A 21235-nucleotide genomic window follows, 5' to 3' on the forward strand; every position below is an offset into this window, starting at 1 on the left:
TTCAATTGTTTATCATTTACTTCTAGTAAGATTTCAATTCTATGTCCATTATTTTAAGCTATTTCATCAGTTTAACTTAGCCATTACTTTTCCCTAGCTAGCCATTTCAATTTAAAAGAAAATTCCAATTGTAAATTTATTTTGATCTAAGCTAAGCTATGGAAGGCTTCTTCACTTTAATCACCTGACCTGCAGGAACATTACAACTGCAGAAGCACCCCTGGGTGAGGCCATTACAGCAGAACATATTAAATCTTGGTTCATAATGGAGCCAACAGCAGTTTCATTTGTGACAAAGGAAAACCTGAGCTAATCCACAAACTTATACCCGGTCATATAAATGGCATTATGCTTAATCTTTTTTTAAATTCCATTTTTCATAACCACTGCCTTTTACCAAATGTTTGAACTTTTGCCAGACACTTTGGTTCTCTATTTTTTTCTACATTGAAGCTGCTCTGCTTTCTTTCAGTCAAATTCTTCAGTGTGACACTTTCCCCCTGACACAGATTGACGGAAACACAGAATTGACCTGGTACAACAGTTTCTCGACTCGAGAGAGCGCGTTCACAACTCGTCTTCTAAAGGCAGTCTGGAGGAGTCAGAATGGGGTTATGCACTCGCCTCAAACTGAAAAGGCAGGAAGAAGAAATGAGGGGGGGAGACAGAAATAGAGACAGAGATAGCTTGTGTGAATATGTACTACAGAGAGATGACTGAGAATATATGTGCAAAAAAAAAAAAAAGGGGGAAGGCAGAGATCGCTAAAAGTGGGAAAGAAATTAGGACAGAAAAATGCAGGAAGTAACTCAAGCAGGTGTTTTTTTATCAGAGCAACAAAAGTGACAAAAATAAGTTGAAGAAATAAGAAGAGGAGCATACTTGAAGCATTTTTAAGTGTATTCATAATTCATATACATATTGACAGGTTTCTAATACAGCATGGTTTTGATAGTGTAACTGTCTTCTCAGTTTGACTTTTTTTTTTTTTTTTTTACAAGAATAACAATAAAAAATGATAAAGACAACACCATGTACGACTCACTTTTAAATTTTATGGCAATGCTTCTTTTGAATGTATTTTGCATCTCCCGATCAAATCGCTGCTGTGTCACTAAAGAATGAAACCATTCAGAAGTACTTGGTAAGGCTTACTCCACATCGGCCAGTACGGTTGGCCAATCACAGCCGCTTATATGACACCTTCTCCAAAGTTTTCCAGTTCCAAAAATGTTTTCATCACTGTGCGAGGCACTGACACCCGTCAGTCAAACGTAACTTCCTATGCAGAACATAGCACTTGTGCACCCAGCACACAGTTCCACACCGATGAAAACTCTTCAGTATCCTGTTCATCATTTTCCTGTCAGTTAAAGATGGCAGACACGCATTAGTCCATAGTGTTACCTCCTCCTCTTACAAGGCTCTGTCCTTCTCTTTGCACATTACGAACATTTGTACTTGAAAAATAAGATTGAGTCCATCAGATTTTTCATGAATACTATCTGTACCGTAAAAACCCCAGTGATGAAAAATAAGAACACTTTTCAAAAGGACCAAAAATGGAATCAAAGACCCAGATATCGGCATTTTTTTTTTCAGTTTCTCACTCTCTCGCGCACACACACACCAACACACACACTCCTCAGTCATACACGTGACTTTTGAAAGGCAACAGATGTCCGTTCTCCAAGGCAATAATGTCTTTGTGGCAAACTCGACCCTGACATTCCAGACAACATCACTCTGGCTCCTCCCTCTCCAGGAATGAGAAAAAAATAAATCCAATTCATGTGTTGACTGAATATAAAGTGAGATACATCCATTTCATTTTCATGAGTAAATACTGATGAGGATACAAAATAATAATGAGGACTAAAATAATAATTGTGGTCATCCTAATATCGTAAGATAAAATACTACTTGTGAGAGGATACAGAATTCTCTCGTTTTCTTCTTTGGGTTTATCACCCAACTTGCTCCCAATATGTCTCTTCAAAGCAAAAGAACACCTAAAAAAACAACAGGTAAATGATAATACAGATGATGATAAACAAGAGTTTTACACATTGAGGGTGTCTGAGGAAAATCAAAGTAAGCCTAGAGAGGAAGTTTGTTTCTTTTGTTCTCCACAAAAAAGTTCCTTTAGTTCCTCTGTCAGTCTTGACGTCTCATTTTATTCCGCTTCGATCTTTGTAGTTTTTCTTTTTTTGTTTCACTTCAAGCTCCGTTCCTCTATGTTGCATGTCCTTGTTTTTTTTCTTTTTCTGCTTTTAAGTAAAGAGCAACAATTCTCTTAGAAAAAAAAAGGTTTCTTTTTTTCCATTGTCTTAAATGTAAATAATGCTGATTCCTGTTGAGAAATTGTACATTCCCTTTTGTTGTTCACTGTCACAGATGCCAGTCCTGTCCTTTCACATTTGGGGCTGCTTCACAAAGTCTCGTGTCTCAGTCTTCTATTGTCCAAACTGACCTGGCAGAGGGAACACAAACAAATTGACGTTAGCATCGTTAAGGACCCACGCATTACTGCTTTCACACATAGCACAATTTCTTTAAAGGAGACGACCACTGTGAGGAGTCTTTGGGATTGGACCCATACGCAGACAATCACATGTTCTCTTACTGTTGGCAAACAGTTCTTTGCAGTCATTTTAAATGCAATAATCAAATTTTCTAACAAATCTAACAGCTGTAACTAGTCCAACTTCACTCAGATCAGGCATCTACAGCTATGTGATTGCTTGGGGAAGAAATATGTGCACAAAACTGCAGTTTCTCAGTTCAAATCTACTAAATTTCAGAGGTGAATATTAGAGCTGGGTCATGTAGCGACTATGTACGATACATCATTATATTTTCAAGCAAGATCTAAATTTAGACAACACCATTTATATCAATATAGGGTCAAGGTGCATTACAAAAGGCATACCAACGCACAGCTCCGCCCCACTCACTCACTCACTCACAAGTTGTCCATCAACACAGAGACACAGAGCTGCTACTCTGTTTAATCTGTCTGTTCATTAGCCTACAGTGTGACATCGGTCTATGTGTTGCACGTGTTACACTATATCAGTCTGTGAGACGAAATTACCACGGCACACGTGCGGTACAGTGCTGCACCGCATGTGTGGGAGACAGAGCTGCTTGATTGTGTCAGTTGAGCGTTTGTTTGCTAGTTTATGTGTGAGGTGGATCATAGCGCGTCTGATCTTCTTGGTAGTTGTAGTCTATTGTGTGACACTGAGACAGCGCCTGGATGCAGGCAACAGATGTGTTAAAAAAATGCAGCGACAAAACAGACGTTTCATATACAAGATGTATATAACGCAGACAGAGTCTCTCACTCCTTCCCTCCCTCGGCCTCTCTCTCTGATGTTGATGTATCACCAGTTAGCCTGTAAATACCGAGATATGAATTTTTGTCCACGTCGCCCAGCCCTTGTAAATACTACACTATTAACTGCACTTCACTAGTCTGACAGCTTTAGTTGCTTTTCAGATTCCAGCTTTTCATCCCCTTCCTGTCCAGTGTAAGCCATGTATCTCCAGATGTGTTGATGTTGCATGTTTGTGATAAACTGCAGGATAAAGTGTTCCCGCATGTGTTGCTAAATAAACTCAGCTGGAAAATGTGTTGCCACACAGCTGAAAACAGGCTGTTTGTCAAACTCAGTGGTTCTCAAATGGTGTGCAGTGATGCCAATCCAGGTGTGCTGTGGGGTTCTGTAATAACCACATATTATTACTGCAATATTTAACTGGGCCTTTACAAAAACTTATGAATGAATTTTTAATCAACTGTATCAGTACGTTGTGGGCACACATTTCCTAATAAAGAGGCGAACTTTGGCTAAACAATGTGATTTAATCTAACGTCTTATTAACGTCTTCTTGGTAAGAGTGATAACACACGTTACAGAAGCTGTTGTGCACAGATATAAATAAAGGTGTGCCTTGAGATTTTGGCTCGCCCTTTGGTGTGACTTGGGCAAAAAACATTTGAAAAACACTGGTCAAATTTTTAAGAGACTCGTGGCTCTCACAGGACAGCCACGCTGCAAACATATGGTGATCTTATAGAATATGATCCAGTGCTGTGGACTAAACTACCCATTAGTATATAAAGGAGTTCATCTACAGTAGTAAAATGACACATACACATTAATGCAGCTGTAATATTAAACCAATAACATCAAATAGAAAAGGAAAACACTAATAGAGACCATTTCGCTGTACGGTGAGTACTTTTACACTCAGTATTCAAGGTGATTGCATTTTGCTGATAAAACGTACATAATTAGAGGCTATTTTTACTTAATTATTATTCTAAATTCAGGACTTTTACTGGAGTGTTTTCACAGTGTGGTGTTATTAGTAGCCTGCCCCTAGAGCAGTAAAGAATCTGAAGACTTCCTCCACCACTGCCTATTTGTCGAGCAGCCTACCTGCGGCTCATTGTACTAATGCTTATCTCAATCTCTCCTCATTCCTTAACTGAGTAAATTTACTTTCAACGAAACTTCCGCTGCACCGATCTGCTTCAGCATTGTGCTGCCACATTCTTGCAGACTCTCTCTGCAGTAAGTGTGAAATTCTCCTCTGTAGCATCTAACAAGTGCCACTGATAATCGCGCCAAGCAGCAGTTAGATAGAGCAAGCTTGATTGTGGTGACAGTGGACAGCAGAGGTCAAATAAAGAAATGTGATACAATTATTGACGGACATGAGTTGCATATCGTCACACAGCATGCAGAGTCGATGCAAAACGGAACGTGGTATGTTTGTACCCCTGTTGTATATAAAGAACGACGACATGACAGCTCCCCAAAAGTGAAGCCAAAACATTTCGATCGCCTCCTGGTGGCTCGCTGCAGAATAGGTCATCGACCCCAGTTCCTCCATGTCAGCAGATGGTACATGGGTTGAACTTAAAAATCAAAGATGGTTTCTGTCATTTCAGGCAGTTCTTACCAAGCAGATTTAAGTTCAAGTGATCATGTTCCCGGTAAGTTTGCTGGAAATGGTTATTTGATGCTATAAAATGGGGGTCTGACATCATGACTGATGGCTGTGTGCGCCAATTGGTGTGCTCTTGATTGGTCGGACAGGCCACAGAGCCAACAGAGATCGCTACTGTGCAGACTCTGCGCCAAATGACATCAACACAAAATCGCAGCAGCTGTATCGGGGAAATTCTGGCTTGATTTTGTACAGTGGGAGGAAGTGGAGACGCGTCGTATACATTTTATGGATAAGATAGACGCTGCTACTGAGGCTGTTCTGAATCGAAATGTCTTCTCAATATCACCTGACATCGTAGCTTGTTTTTATTTTGCTCCACTCTACTCTTAAAGCCCTGGCAAAACAGGTACGTTGGCATCACTATGCAGCAGTGTGGACTTAAAATGGTGTTAGACTGAGGCGGACAGGTTGGTCTCTGGTGACTGGATAGGGAAAATTGAATCCTCCTTCCTCCTACAAAAATCTGTTGGAGTGGACGCAATGTCAGAATGAAGATGGAAACGGGGTGTAACGAGTTGACAGCTGTCTGGGATCAGGCAACATATCGTCCACATTCTGCTGTAATCTTACTCAAAGAGAAAGAATAGGAGAGATTTGGTGTGTCTTTAGTTTCCATGAGGACAGGCTGGACTGAAAGTGAGGGGGAGGTAGAGAAAGGGAGTGACAGGCAGCGGCACAGCCACTGAGGTGGCGCAAGGAGAGTGAGAGCAGGATTTTTTTTTTTCCAAGGACCAGCCAACAAAGAGTAGAGCAGCTATTATATTGCTATGTGAAATTAAATTGTCTGAATAGAAAAGGTGTAAACAGCCCCGAGGCAACAAATTAGTGCCCATTCACTGAAGGTCCATTAATGAGAAACCGTGCTTCTACCAAATGATGTTTGCCAGATGAAAATGTATTTGTGGTGATTAAACCTGTTGGGTGGTGAGGTGGGTTTTGTACTGGGGAGCTGGCTGCAGAGCACAATTACCAGTGTTTCCAGCAGGTCTAGAATATACCTGTGGTGATGGCTGATGGAAAGCTCTGGCATTACCTGCCACCACAGAAATGGTCTACTACATGTGATAAACAACTAATATGTGTGACCTTTAACATAATATATGAATTTATTTCCATTAATTAATTTTGTATACATTACATCATCATCATGTCCTTATCTAATCACACAAAGATAATTCTTATCATTTCTCTGTCTGTCTCTCTACTTGTGTGTGCATGTATCTCTCACTCTCTGTTTAGACACAACTGACAAATAAGTGGGCCTACTTAAATTAAAAAAATAAAACAAAACAATCAAACAGCAGTGACACTTGGCTATTTGTGAAAATTATAATGAATGGGCAAATTTTAAAATTTCATCACGTGAAGCGGTAAAATCAGAGGAATTTAAACTCCAGGAGAGTAGCAGGGAGAGGGGCAGGAAAATCAAGAGTTAGCAAGCAATCAACATCTATTTTATTATTTGTCATAACCAGATTCTTTATATCATATATAATATATCCTTTATATTGTATATAAAAGATTATTAGTGTGTGTTCTTGACAGATTAGCTTGCGGCATCAGATACAATAGCAAAACTATTGCTGCAGATTACGGGCCTGATACTGGCGCTTCTGGGGGCGTGGGGGGCTGGGGTTTGTCCTCAGCCGCAGTAGCAGAAAGAAAACTGTCCACTACTTAATCGCTCGCAGATGCTGTTGTGATATATATCTATATCTATCTATATATATATATATCTATATATATATAAAAAATCATTCCCTCCCTAAAATCTATTTTATCCTTCAAACAGCTGTATTCATCCAAGTTTGCCACCAAAAATGACATTTTACAAGATCACATTTGAACACATCATGAAAATGTTATAATTTACCTTCACCCAATACTTGTTTTTACTGACTAGAGCTTGAACGCATCGTAATGTAACTCAATGCATTGTCTGCCAGCAGTTAGTTCTAGCCACCAGCTGCTGGCAGCTAACGTTAACTAGCTCTCCTCCTGATGATTTAAACACGGATTTGTTGTTGAGAATATAGAATTATTAGGTAAACAACAGGGAGCATCCTCTGACGTGTCGATTGAGAGTTCACTGCGGCCGCCTACAGTCAAGGGAAGACCTATGTTTGTTTAAAACACGTTTTCTATTGTCTCTGGGATGCTGTTCGTCTCAACCCTGCTTTGGAGCCTGCGTAAAACGGCACACAACAGCAAAGCATCAGCCAATGTCGTCAGTGAATGTCATCTTATTTGCCGATCAGTCAACGAGGCGAATATTGGCTGATGCTGATGTTTGGCCAATAAATGGGTGCATTCAATATTAATAATTATATTTATGGATGGGGCAAATGATTTTTGTCCTTCTGCACCACTCAACAATTCTATGAACAAATAAGGTGTTTATGAGGCTACCCAGAATGTTCTATGACACATGCTGCAAATACAAACAAATACAGCAGAGTCTGAACTTACAGCTCCCAGACTCCTGCGTCTCTTCTTCTTCTGCATTTCTCTCAGCCTCTCTCTGACTGCTCCAGGTACACTGACTTGGCTGGCCGGATGCTCTGGGTAAACTGAGTGAAAAAGAGAGAGACAGACAGACAGCGGGAAAATTGTCGGGGGTTAGAGACAGAGATTGAAAGAATCGATGAAAGAGCAGTGATTGTGCAGTGAGGAACTAGAGTGGCAAATGAAAAAGAAGGGATTTTCACTGAATCACAAAAAACTAAGACCAACCTCTCCTTCTTTACCTTGTGCTTCGGACACCGCAGAGAGAAGTTATCTTCATTCAGAGAGCAATCTGAAGAGAGACAGAGAAGAGATGGTAGAGATATTGCATTACAGAGCTCTTACAGTGAAAAAGAACATTTGTGTTTTAAACGGGCACAAACATCTATCACTGGGAAGCAGTATTTTACATCAGGGATCTTTAACATTTTTCAGTCCAAGGACACTTTGCTAAAAGAGAGATGGAGCAGGGACCCCTTCTGTGTCTACTGTATGAATATGGGCTGAACTACCAAGAATTCTCTGAAAATTTTCGATGGTATTTTCTAAGGCGGATGGTATGTTAGATCCTCTTGCTCAAATACTAACAAAACCATCCATTGTGGCTTTACAAGAATGTCCTTACACTTGACATACCGGTAAAAAAAAACATCTGCTAGGCCAATATGTGAAACTTTTTTTCACAGAAGAAAAAAGGTACTACCCAGTGATCTAGCTCCTTATGAAGGTGGCTAAATAATGCTCCGAGAGAAAAACAGCATGGCCATTTTCACAGAGGTCCCTTGACCTCTCACCTCAACATATTTGAATGAATATGGTTCTGTGGGTACCCATGAGTCTCCCCTTTACAAACATGTCCATTTTATGTTAATCCCATACACTTTTGGGAACAAACTATGCACTGTTGATTACAGATTTAAGACTAGAAAAACTGAGCTGCATCTCAAATTAATCTTCTGGTTTCCAGCTTTCAGGTGATATGTACCACTTCTTTGTGGCATACACTGCTGACCTGCAAAAAGATCCCCTGTCCCTCCCCAAAAAAGACAAATGGTCCACAGTATGTGGGTCTCAGAGTTAATTAATTGCATGCTGGTATTTTGTCTCTTCAACCACACTGTTGTAGCAGTGCCGCACTGATTCGAAAGAAATAAATCTGTATGTCAAGATCATAAAGTAAATTTCTCTGCATTCATTTGATTTCCAGTCAAAACCCTGGTAAGAATTGCTTCACCTTGTTAATGTGGACTTCAAAATTGTTTTGAAATGCAAAATTACAGAATCTTAAATTCTAGGACCCAGATTTTGTTTTATCTTGCTTTCTACAGCGTGCTTGTGAGTAATGCGTCCACTCACCAGCTTCAATAGCACACAGGTAGTGGTAGCGGAGTGTACAGCCTTTACTGTAGCAGCCCAGGGTTGAGCCCACCATCTCACAGTATGAGCAGCACTGAGCAGAGACAGACAGAATGGCAAAGAAGAAATTAATATACTGTACAGCATTTGTTATGTTTTTCAAACAGTTACAGTCAACATCAGAAATAAATCTGAAATATCCCAAAATAAAAACAGGTCAAACAGATACAAGTGACACTCACTGTTTCTCTGGTGCCATCTAGTGCCTCCTGCAGGCCATACAGTCTGCCATTGACAAGATACACTCCACTGGTCCACACTATACATCCTTCGTGGACCCACAGCTCCTCTGGGTCCATGGGCATCTGAGGCAGCTGGGCAAGTTGTGCCAAGGGTCCCAGGGAATCCAAGGCGGGCGGAGGGGGCTGGAAGGGCAGCGACGCCTTACTGTTGGATGGCACCATTCTGGGGGATTCCTCACTAGATTTGTGCCTCCTTTTAAAGCGGGGATGTGAGGTCAGCTTTCTGTGTTGAGGTCGTTGTTGAGCTTCATCTGTTGGCTGCTGCAGCTGTTGCTGGATTTGCGGCTGTTGCTGGTCGATCTCAAGGTCTGGCTCTCTCTTCAGCTCGGGGATAGGCCGGATATCTAGATTCATGTCCCAGGTTAGAGATTTTGTTTTACTGGCGTATGAAGAGGACGAAGAAGAGGAGGAAGAGGAGGCAGTGTTACTGAACTTGCCAGTCATGTGCATCATCATTTCCTCTCTATCGGCCGTGGGGGCAGGTCTGACTGTAGTGGTGAGAGATATTGGGTTTGAATCTAAGCTGACGGCATACTCACTCTCAGTTGGGGGCTTTGTAAACTGAGCATCTTGTGTTTGTGAGTCTTGGATGGTGTTCGAAGCATTTGAGCTTATGTCTGCATTTGGTCCTGTTTTGTTTGTGCCTGTGGTCGGCTGGCATTGTCGGACCTGGGGCTGGTTCTTGGGGAGCTTTGCAGCATATTCAGCTGGATAGAAAGGTCCATAGAGATCTCCAAGGTGTTTGTAATTTGCCCATTTCTGACAGAGGCAGCAGAGCAGGCGGCCAGAGTGATTGGTCTCTGTAATCACGGGGCCTGAAACAACATAGCCAGATGAAGGAAGCGCTTTTCCTGACTGAAGTGTAGTTTCCACCTCGTCTGTCTCCCTTTTCTCTGATTCTCTGTCTCTCCTAGATAACTGGGAGGAAAGAGCTGAGGTCAGGAGAGAATCAATTCCACTCCCGCCTGCTTTCCCTCCGACTGCACTCCGCTCTCCTTTCATCTTCTCCTCCTCAGCATTTACAATGGTGCACACTGCCCCAATCTCTGGTATTTTGTTCTCCACATGTATGTGTGGAACAAACGGGCCCTTTCTATTTGGGTCCATGAATACTTTATTTGTGCCAGGGCTCCCTCCTGCACCTAAAGGTGTATCTGGGTCGTCTTTGGCCACCGGTGGCGCCGTCGGTGCTGCTCCCCTCCTTCTCCTCCTCTGTCGTCCTCTGGCTTCTAGGGGCTCATTTTCATCTTTCACACCTCTGCGTCTCCTTCGCACAGGTTTGACCTCGATCTCTGGCTGTGTGTCCTCACTCTCAACATCCACTTTCACTACCTGGGTTAAAATAGGTGGGGTCAGCGGGGGAGTGCTTTTATTGTCTGTCAGAGGGGGTGCAGCAGGGGGCGGTGTGCTGCTGGCGGTCTGCACCAACGGAGGGGTTATGGCAGCAGCTATAGTTGGAGTGGGTGGGGCTGGAGGAGCACTCTGAGTTGTGCTCTGAGCCTGAGCTTGAGGCTGGCTCTGCCCTTGTGTTTGGGCTTGGTTCTGGGCCCGTTTTTGTTTATTCACGCTCCCTACGGGCCTGCCCTTCTTCTTGCCAGATGGGAAATAGCCTTTAGGCACCAGACTCTCTGGTGGCTTAGAATCTTGTGGCGACAAACTGGACCGACCAGAGGACATCTGATGTTGCCTATTTAGCATGTGTCCTTGAGCCTGACTATGGTGGGGTGGGGTGGCTCCATAGTAGTCACTGCCAGGATAATCATCAAATCCCATGCCAGATTCTTGAAGTTTCTGTCGAAGAAGGTTAGCAGCAGACTGCTCTCCTCTTCTTGTCTCAAGCTGCTGGTAAGTGTTGGTGAAATGCTGAATGTCTGACAGGGCAGATGAGGATGGAGGTGGAGAGCCCTGGACCGGGCGAGGCAGAGGAGGAGGAGGGGGTAAAGGTCCAAGCAAAGCAAAATCCTCCTTGTCACCAGATGCAGAGGCCACACCAGCTCCTAATCCAAAGTCAAAGTCTTGTTTTAGAGTTTGGGAAGTCTGATGAGGGTCACACGGATAGGCAGAGGGAGGCAGAGGCCCTGTCTCATCAACTCCTCTGAAGGGAATCATGTCGTTTAATGAGTGACTTTCATCCATGTAACTATCATCCCCTCCTGCGACCCTGGGGAAATGTGCCAAGTCTTGGTCCTGTGAATCATTAAACGGTGGTATTTCTGAGTGAGAGAAGCCCGGGTAATGATTTGACTCATCATCAACATGGCCTGCTGGCTTTTTAATATTTGGCGTGATTTTCTGCACTATTGCCTCTAGTTTCAAACCTCGTCCTTTCCTGGGAGGCAAAGCCTTGGTATTACCACTCGATGGAGACAGAGGTTGTAAATAGGTGTTCTCTCCGGGCAGAGGGGAAGAGAGCCTGGGACATGGGATATCAGAACTGGATGAGTCATCTTCATTGTGATGGCTCGACTCTGACTGAGCTCCAGGGGAGTGATGTGAATTTGTGGCAGCCCTCTGCTGAGGCGCATCTTGGAGTTGCCTTTTGGCGGGAATGGGAGAGATAAAAGAACGAACTCTCCTTCGCAATATTAGCGGATTTGTGTCTCCAGAACCCCCAGCTTTGGTCTGACGCTGCACCTGTGGCTGAATGGAGTTCATGTCAGCAGAAGGCTTAGTGGAGCTAGGTGGAGGAAGTGGGATGGGGTGTTTGACTTCCTCTATGGCTCCTCTGGAGACCTCAGGTTCAGCAGCATTTTGGCTGTGAGTCATTTGTGGAGGAACAGGGACATGTGAAGCTACAGGGGCAGGAGGGAGAGGAGGAGGTGGAGGAGGAGGCGGCTGTGTTCTGAAGAAGGAGTCTCCCTCTATCATTCTAGCACCTTCTCTTCCAGAGTGTGACGACTCCCACATTTTCAAATCAAAGAAAGCGCTTTGATGATGGAGGGAAGGTTTGATTGGGTGCTGTTCGCTGGGTATGTCAGTTTGTGAGACCATCCTCTGTCTCTGCTCTGATTGGCTGACCTTGTGTCTTCCTGGAGAAGAACCGGGCTGCATCATCATTTCCTTTGATGGCCTGTTCATTGCTTTCACCCAGTCATTCATGTCATGGGGGTGATGAGGCGGGGCACGAGGGTGAGGATACATTTGAAGCTTATTTGTGGATTGAGTCTGGGGGGATAAATTGTGGAATGGATGGTGGGAGGGAAAATGGGGGTTACTGCGTGGCATCACATTCCCTTCTCTTGCATCACCAAATCGATATCCAGGAAAACTGCTGCCACTTCCAGTTGACAAATCAACACCATGGAGATAGGACTGATGCCTTGAAGGTGAAGATAAAGGGTTAGTACTCAAAGGATGTGAAGGCAGGGGCGTAATGTCAACACTACCTCGCCTATAGGGGTCAGCATTCATGACAACAGATGAATGAACAGACTTGGAATGATACTCAATATCAGCCTCATTAGCTCCACCACTGCCATGATGATCAGTTTGTAAATTTGCTGCGTCTGGGCCAGCCTCTTTTGATGCCGATTCCATTTTCACCACTTGTTTCTCTCCAATATCCTTTTTACTCAGATCACTGGCTGCTGCTAGAGAGGAAAATGGCTGTTGAATCACAGAGGCTCCACTCTGACTTTTCTCCCGCTCCCTCTCTCTGTCACTTTCCCTATCCCTCTCTGGTGTGCTGCGTCGGTTTGGCGACACATCACAGATGACAGAGCGCCGCTCTGATGGGGCTAATATGGAGCCTGATGATTTTTGAGACTCAGTTTGACCAATGCTGCCTGTTAGCGGCTCTGGCTCTTGCAAAAGGAGCTCCTGCACAGCAGAGGATGGAGCGGGCACATTAGATAATGCTTTTCTCTGTGGTAGAGAATAGTCAGCTAAGTTTATATGTTTTGTTGGGGGTAGCTGAGACTCTGTAGCCTGCTGTAAATGGCTCTGGGACACACCCGCTTCAGGTTTTTCAGCATTTTGCATTATCTTAGTACTTGACACTTCTGACTTCACTGAGGCCTGAGCATCTGGGGTAAAATCAGGCTCACTTCCATGCCTCTGGCTTGAATGTGGGGTCTTTCCAGAGCTCCCCATTTGTCCAAAATGAGCCGAGGCCTCAGTCCCTCCACTTTGCATCCTTATACTTTCACTCATGCCATATGGGTGTCTGGTTTGAAACTGCTGTTGAACCTGGAGATGAGCAGGAAATGCCTGCTCTGGTCTGCCATAACGTCTATCTAAATTGTAACCTTGAAGAACTTCTTGTAAAAGGCTTGGAAATTGCTGCATTTGTGAGTTATCCTCATGACCTTTAGCCCCTGCTCCTTGCCCTCTCTTCACCAAAGCCTCTGCTACAGAACCAGCATCTTTTGGATGCACAGAGCCATAACTGGTTTGTGACTGCTGGTACCCCAAGTATCTGGAATTTGATTCCATTACACCCCCTTGGCCGGCTCTCCCTCTGTTTTTCATTGACAAATCTGAGCCATATGTTGATTCTGGGTAGCTATATTTATGTGGTCCGGACTGGGGAGGATTTTGAGGCCGTCCAAAATTTGATTTCTGGTGAAGAGAGGAATATATACTCAGATCTACACCTTCGTCCCCGTTGTGGCTGCTCGGCTCTCTTAAGAAAGAGTGTTTATCTTCTATACAGTTGTCTTGGGGATGCTTGCTTTTTTCAGCGTGACTTCCCTCAGACCGAGCTGAAACAATCACACCGACACTGCTGGCACTCTGCTGTTCCTCAGATGTGTGCTTTTCTTCCCTCTCATTATTGTGTAATCTGGATGCAGTGTGCAACCTGTTTTCTTTGTCCTGACAATTTTGTGAATTGGCTTCGCCATCTCGCTGCATTTGGCCACTGCCTTTCTCTGTTTTGTCAACCGTGCCTTCACTTTCATTTTTGATAACTTCATTTTTTATTTCTGTTGTCCTCCTATGGCCACCTCTGTGGTCATTATATGTCAGACCAGGCTCTGAGACACAATTTGGCTGTGGAGGAGGAATACTGGAGGAGGTGGAGGAAGGGGATGAAGAAACTGGAGGTGTCGAATGTGAAGTTGGGCCAGTCTCTGATGACTGACATCCAAAGGATGGAGATGATGATGAAGAGGGAACGTGAGCTTCGTTTGCTTTTGTTTCGGAAACAATCGGTTCTTTTAACGGTGAATCAGATATGACTGTTTTAACAGCTGATGCTTGCCCAGTCTGAGTTTGACTCTGAGAGGGAGGATGATAGCTAGTTGGTTCAGATCCACTGCTTGCACCACTCATTTGCCTCATTCTCCCATGTTCCCCCTCAGAATACTGCTCCTCGCGCTCCACCTTGGTCCCGGATGAGCCTCCAACTGACATCAATGAGGAGTCTTCATCAGCACCAGCATCTAAGTTGGCGCCATCCCCAATCCCCAGCGCACTTCCATCTTTAACCGTGCTAGTGCTTGAGGCTGCACTTGCATTTCGACTCCTTGGTTGCGATGGCGGCACACCATGTGTTGCCTGTTGCATCTGCCCCGCATCTTTCCCCTTCTTCTGTGAAAGCACTGAGTCGGTGAGGAGCATATGCTGAACTGTGTTTGGTAAATTGGCTACTTGTGAGCTCAAGGCATTAAGACTATTCAGGCCAGCATCTTGCATTTTGTCAAGGGAAGAGGATGAATAAATAGAGGAGCCTTCCTCTCGAGATGCGATTCCTGTGCCTAGACCTACTTTGTTGCGGCCTGTTGGAGGAAGACTACTCCCTCCAACTGCACTCATGTTGTGAGCTTTATGACTGCCACTGCTACCACAACTACTGATGCTGCTGTTTGAATTGGGTGTGGGACTCAACTGTGGCATGGTCTGCAGTAATCTACCTTGACCATGGCTGCTACGGGGGTTTGATGTAGGAGGGTGTGAAGGACCATGACCTGAGGGGTTTCCGTGTACCTCGGAGACACCCATCAAAGGGGAAGGAGACGAGCTACAACTAGGGGAATGCACTGCAGACGCAGCTGGTGAAGGGTTGGAAATCGGGCTGAAGTTTTGGTTAATTTGGGTTTGTTGAGCATTGGGGTGCATTGGGGATTTGGCTATTTCTTGAGATGCTGCTTGAGGTATACTAGGATTGGAGGCTTGATGATGTTTAGCATATACAGAGCCTGGAGACGGGCCCTGGTGCTGCATCTTGAGAGAGTTGTCATAACCTACCCCTAAATTGTGCTGCGAGTTGCGGTGCTGTAGTGTGGCTTGCTTGTGAAGTGAAAGTGTCTGTGGGGAATATCCGGGATAATTTGAAGCATGGTAACTCTGTTGAACATTCTCCATTGGCCCCACATTGTTAGCAGCAACTGAACTGGAGACTGAGTTTGAACTGGAGTTGACGCTGGGAGAACTGTTGACTTTGGGATCGAACCCCGTGCTAGCAGCCCCATCGAGATATCTCTGTGGAGGGGGGCTGTACATTCCTGATGACCCTGTGGATGCTCCACCCTGTGGGGAGTAGTGTGGGTACTGAGGGGTCATTCTGTGCCCAGAGTGCGGATAGCTTCTATGCTGCTGTGCATGGTGGACAGCTGGGAAGGTTTGTCCAAGCTGGCGGTGCTGCATCTGGGATCCCGGCACTGACTGCATTGCAGCGTTCTGACTCATATTATACTGATGAGAAGGAGAGAACGCTCCAGCACCAGCACCTCCACCTGAACCAGCACTGGAGCCATAGTCTACTGGATATGGTGACATCAGGCCAGACGATGGTGCAGAGCCAGATCCAGCATGTCGGTACTGGTGAGGTATGTGTCCATCAATATTAGGGTACCCAAATCCTGCCCCGTAAGCCATGCCCCCTCTTCTGTGCCTGTCCTTTCCACCCATTGAAAAATAATAATCCATGGCCTCCTTCCTGTAAGGGTTGTTAGCGCTGGCGCTGTGAATGTTACCCTGTGTTGGCGCTGCCTCAACAGCCCCTCTGTTTCTAGCACTGTAAGCAAGCATGTGGCTGGCTTGACTGGGGTGGTGGTGGCCTCTGTGCAGGCTCTGCTGTTGCATCCCTGCGTAATCATCCGTCATCCTTGGGGAGATCTGGGGATCTGCTGGCTGAGGGGGATATGGAGTTCCCCCTCCACCCCTTCCACTGAACCCCGGGGGGAGAGAAGGGGGAGCCGGGCTGTTTGAAAAATTCTGCATTGTTTTTCCAAGTTTGGATTAAAAACGGAAATATCTGTCAGTGACTATACCAGGGAATGCTTCTGATCAGAAACTGGAAGGCTTACGGCAGTAACCATAAATGACAAAGAGAGAGTCTATGGCCTGGCAGTAAAACAAGGAAATGCTTTGAAAAACCAAAGAGTTCAAGCTGAGGAATACATATACCGCAGATGTTATAATAACTTTTTTGTAGTAGAAAGTGGGCAGGGAGTTCGAACAATGATTTTATCAATATATGAAAAGGCCAAATGGTAAAAGTCTTCAATCTGATGGCGGTGTGGTTGTTTTCACTTTCTTTTCTTTTTTTTGGAAAAAAGTTCAGTTTACAGCTGGGTCCTCAAAATGGAATTTAAAGAAAAAAGAAAAATAAAATAAAAGAAGAAGCAGGTTTCTACTGCAGAAAAATACAAGACTAAAACAGTGCAGTCATTCCCATGAAGCTGAAGCAGTTTGGCACTGAGCAGGCAATGATATCATGGACATCTGACGCGCCACCATGTGAGATGTTTAACCTCAAATGTCTTTACATGTACACGCTCCACTATAATAACAGCTCAAGCAAACAGAGCTATGTTAGGATTAAACTGTGTTGTGGTCCAAGAGCATCTTGTGCAAAAAAAAAAAAAACAAAACCAAAAAAAAAACAACAAAAAAAAAAACCCCTCAATAAAACCATTGAGAATGTTTTCTGTCATAACAATCCTTCAGTTTCTCAATATGTTTGCCAGGACCTGACTCACACCTGTGTGAGACCGAAGCTGCAGTAACTCGGATCAAGACGTCTGAAAACAGACCCTCACTAAACACTCCCAGAGGCAAACACTCCATTGATATTCTCATCAGCTCTTGGATGCAGAGTGTAATACTTTTTGAGATGTTCTTTTTCTTGGTCATTCCCTTTCAAATACTGTTTTTTTTTTGCTACGGCATGCATTCATTCGGACTGTAGAAGTCTTTGGTCCCTATTTAGTAACTGTTCTCTCCTCGATTCTGTGTTCAGATTCTTCTTGGTGCTCTCCTGTATCTTCAGCATGTAGCTGTCTTACCTTTGTTTCTTTCTGCCAACCATCATTTAATTCTACCTAGTTCCATGGCAACAATTTTCCAAAAGGAGGGTAATCCATTTATTCCACTTCAAGTTCAGTCAATTCAAGCTCCTGTTCTCTCTTCAGTATTTCCATGCAGATAAGTTCATTTTCCAGAAGCCGCTGGCCTTCACAACTCTGCAAATACAAAAGATGAATCAAAAAAAGTTAGCAAGCACAAATGAAAAGGTACTATTTATTTACTATACCTTGTGTTACTGTTTGATTTATGAAATTAAATAGGTATTACGGCATATTTATCAGTGCAACTACAATCAACTTTAATGAAATTTGTTTTTAGCCTTTGTTTTGGCATTCTCCAATTTAGATAATCTTATCTCCAAATTATTGAGGCTGTTTATTGAAAAGAGGTGCTGATCTGGGATCATATATTACAGATTGCATCAGCATCTCCCATAAGTCAACTAATTTTCACCCCTAAAATCACACAGATCCAACACAAATATATTCACCAAACCACCTCTAATGTTAACATTACACCATCCAATCATCTTAAAAAGGCTCATATAAACACTTCTATTTTAATATACACTGCCTTTACTGTGGTTGAAGCCTTAACAACACACGCCTGAGCTGTCTCTTCTGACTGATAACAAACAAAGCTGCTGGAGAAAAAAGTCTGTGAGCAGCAGCATGCAATTAAGGCAACAAAGTAACATAGACAAGGTCACAAACACTACTTCACATGTAAACAAACAACCCTGTGGAGCCGCGACAGGAGCAGTCCATCTCTCACCTCTTTAAAATGAGACTAAAGACTGTTAATGTTAGTGTATTTAACCTGTTTTAATGGGCTTTAATGATTATGGGTGATAATTAAAAGGCATGACGCCATCTTTATGAGGTCAGTACCCGTAATTGCCATGTGTGACACAAGCCTCTATTGTCTCCCTCTGATACACTGTAAAACAGTTAATAGCCCTAACACAACTTTGGGGCGACTTTTGTTATAGTGCTGTCGACTTACACTGAGACACGCAATAACAAGCCCTCACTGTGTATGATTACAACTATAAGTGTATGGGCAAGTGATGTTATACATCTGTCAATCTCATCATTAGTGTGAAACTATCTTCACCAGTGTAATGTCTTGCTTTTTCCGAAACAGGAAAAGTGACTAGCAGCTGAATGGAGAAAAACAGGACCAGGAGGGCTGCAAAACAAACTGGTTATACCTTGTGGATCTGGCTGAGGTCTACACTCAGGTGTCACATCCAAAGGGTCAAAGCCAGTGGGTGATGCAGTGCACAATTGGAAAAGTTAGAAGGACACTATTGATCTCCATCCGTCTATTAGCCCCTACCTTGATTACTAATTAATCACAGCAGCTCACTGTGCACGAGCAGGCAGCAGCATTCACAATACACACAACGGTGCAGCATTAATAAAAACTGGCTCAATGCAGTCTGTCAGCAAGTCAATCAATTGCACAGCTGCCTAATTGATAAGAGCATACGCAATGTTTTCTGTGCAGATAACCACTAAACCCCAGCTCTGCTATATTCTGATGGTTTGTCGTGTCACGTTGTCATCAACACAACACTGAGCTTTTGTACCATAGCCTCAGTAGCCACATTAGCCAACAGCAAGGTATACGCATTACAATTAGCTTTGTAGTGCTGCCTCTCTTAGCTCTGTGAGGTTAGCGTTAGCCACCTCACATACTGCAAATTAAATATGTAGCCGCATATGCTGGAAGCTAGCTAAGCTACCAGCTAGCATCCTAGCAAGCCAGCTAATTTGCGTTTATTGCATTATTACACACAAGCATTTGAGAAGGAGCAGAAGACGATAGTTCTAGCAGGCTAAAGGTACGAGGCAGCCAAGCAGCGTTTAGCTACAAAAGAGAGGTGATTAGGTGCAGATGTTTCCCCCCTCACAAATTCACTGGGGCTCAGAGTAAATGGGTTAGCTAGCATAAATAACGTCTGCTGGCAGAGACCTGGTGTGGGGTACTGCATCAGAAAATTATCATCACGCAGCCTGACATTTTGCTTGAATAAACAGAGCTAACGGCAGGCTAGCTAACAGACTCTAAATGCATACCTGAAAACGTAGCAATACAAGGCCCCTCGAAGAGTGAAAGGCTGTTTTGTGACAATCCCGCTGCTGTGGCAGGAAACCCCAGTCTCGAGTCGACTGCTCCGCCGCTTTCCCCTCACCCTTTTGAGTCCAGACAACCCCGACCAGCGGCGGCGAAGTCGGGGGGCCCGTCACGACACTCCGATCCCGGGCCTTTCTTCCGATTTCCCCTTTTTTCTTTTGTCCTCACCTCCAAAAATGATGAGAGCAGAGCACAATCGGGGTGCCTGTAGGTCCCGTAGCCAGTGAGGTCCATACACCCCCGCCCCCTCCCCTCTTGTTCCCTCGCCTCTCGCTCCCTCTTTCACACACCGCTGAGGTGATTCCACCTATCTCCAACTAAAATTAAACACACTGCCATCTCACAAGCCTCCACTAGCACATAAAGATCTCAAACGTCAGTTTCCGTCTGTAAATTGCATTTGCATGCCTTCATCAGCAGCTCGACCTATTCGTTTTCCTGTTAGACTACTGTTTTTTTCTTGCAACAGAAAGACCGCCTTGAAAATGCATACACACTCATATTCCTGCACCCCCTCCCTCATCTCTCTCCATCACATCCCTCCAACTCCCCTCCCTCTCTGAAGCTCTTGCTATTCCACTGCTTTTCACCCATTTCTACCATAAAATCTAAGATTATAGTAATATTGCAAATGCAATTTTTGCATGTCTGGGCTCAGGGCTTTATCACAGCTCCTTTGTTCTTATTTCATCTCCTGTGAAAATGAATTAGGGTAGCCTAATGAAGGCACCAGGGTACAAAGGCAATATGGAGAGGAGACAGGGCTGAGTGGAATGGTAGGTTATGTCTGAAATGAATAAGTCAATAACAGATAAAAGACAATTTGTGAGCAAATAGGTATGCCTGCATTAGGGGAAGATTGCAGCGCAATGGATAAAGCTTGTTCAGTTTATTGTGGTCTCCTAACGCTGAGACGCAGACCCATTTTACACACAATGCAGCTATATTGTTTTTTTTCCCACAAAGAAAAGCCACTTAAATCATTACCATAATATCCAGCCGTTGGTTAATGTTTGACACGACACGCTCAGAACATCATCATGGCCGGAACAACAATGGAGGTGCTACAAACAGAATTCTTTTCCCATTAAATTTATTGTGTTGTCTCTGCCTGAGCTTATCTGCTCTCACACAGGGCCAGTGAGTGCAGTGCAGACCCACTCACACTCTCCTACCATCATAATGATGTGCCCTATGCCCTCCATCCATGGTGCTGCACTTTTAATGTACTGCAGTGTGTCACGCACACGCTCACACACACACACACACACACACACACACACACACACACACACACATTCACCACGACATACAAAGAAGCCACACATCAATGTCCAAGGACAACACTTGCACAATCACAAAATAATGCAGACTTAAATTGCACAAACACAAACAGTTAGCTCACACATCCGTATGCAGTCTCTCACTTAACCTGTCAATCACCAGAGTAAAATCTCTCAGTTTCCAAACAACAGTTCAATACATTTCATTCCCTTGCAGATACACGTCTATTTCTATCATAGTTGCCATAGCAACTGCATCACAGAGCCTTAACTGTGGATAATTTTTAGGCTACGTATCTACACTTGCTTTTTACATGTGCGATTTCATGCAGACACTCTTGTTTGCCGGTACAAATCTTCAGCCAC

The 21235-nt window shown here is 44.0% G+C and overlaps 4 protein-coding genes across 5 annotated transcripts in view; 1 reads left to right on the forward strand and 3 right to left on the reverse strand.

Annotated features, from left to right (window-relative positions):
• srebf2 (sterol regulatory element binding transcription factor 2) overlaps positions 1-21235 on the reverse strand; it is a 597702-nt gene that overhangs the window by 200525 nt on the left and 375942 nt on the right. The window lies entirely within an intron of this gene.
• zgc:65811 (uncharacterized protein LOC393524 homolog) overlaps positions 1-21235 on the forward strand; it is a 635041-nt gene that overhangs the window by 98847 nt on the left and 514959 nt on the right. The window lies entirely within an intron of this gene.
• LOC125879939 (germ cell-specific gene 1-like protein) overlaps positions 1-21235 on the reverse strand; it is a 55919-nt gene that overhangs the window by 22213 nt on the left and 12471 nt on the right. The window lies entirely within an intron of this gene.
• On the reverse strand, positions 808-20089 carry tcf20 (transcription factor 20). Of its 2 annotated transcripts, none has more exons than XM_049562005.1 (6): positions 19529-20089; positions 9132-17599; positions 8890-8983; positions 7776-7825; positions 7498-7598; positions 808-2473 (listed from the first exon to the last, which is right to left on the reverse strand). In XM_049562005.1, exons 2-5 carry the CDS (start codon positions 16353-16355, stop codon positions 7539-7541), a joined length of 7428 nt encoding a protein of 2475 aa, XP_049417962.1. In that variant the 5' UTR covers positions 16356-17599; positions 19529-20089; the 3' UTR covers positions 808-2473; positions 7498-7538. The 2 variants fall into 2 exon arrangements, with proteins under 2 accessions (XP_049417962.1, XP_049417961.1); XM_049562004.1 differs by having other exon boundaries at positions 7762-7825.

The sequence above is a fragment of the Epinephelus fuscoguttatus genome, linkage group LG19 (genome assembly GCF_011397635.1).
Source record: "Epinephelus fuscoguttatus linkage group LG19, E.fuscoguttatus.final_Chr_v1".
Taxonomy (NCBI): Eukaryota; Metazoa; Chordata; class Actinopteri; order Perciformes; family Serranidae; genus Epinephelus; species Epinephelus fuscoguttatus.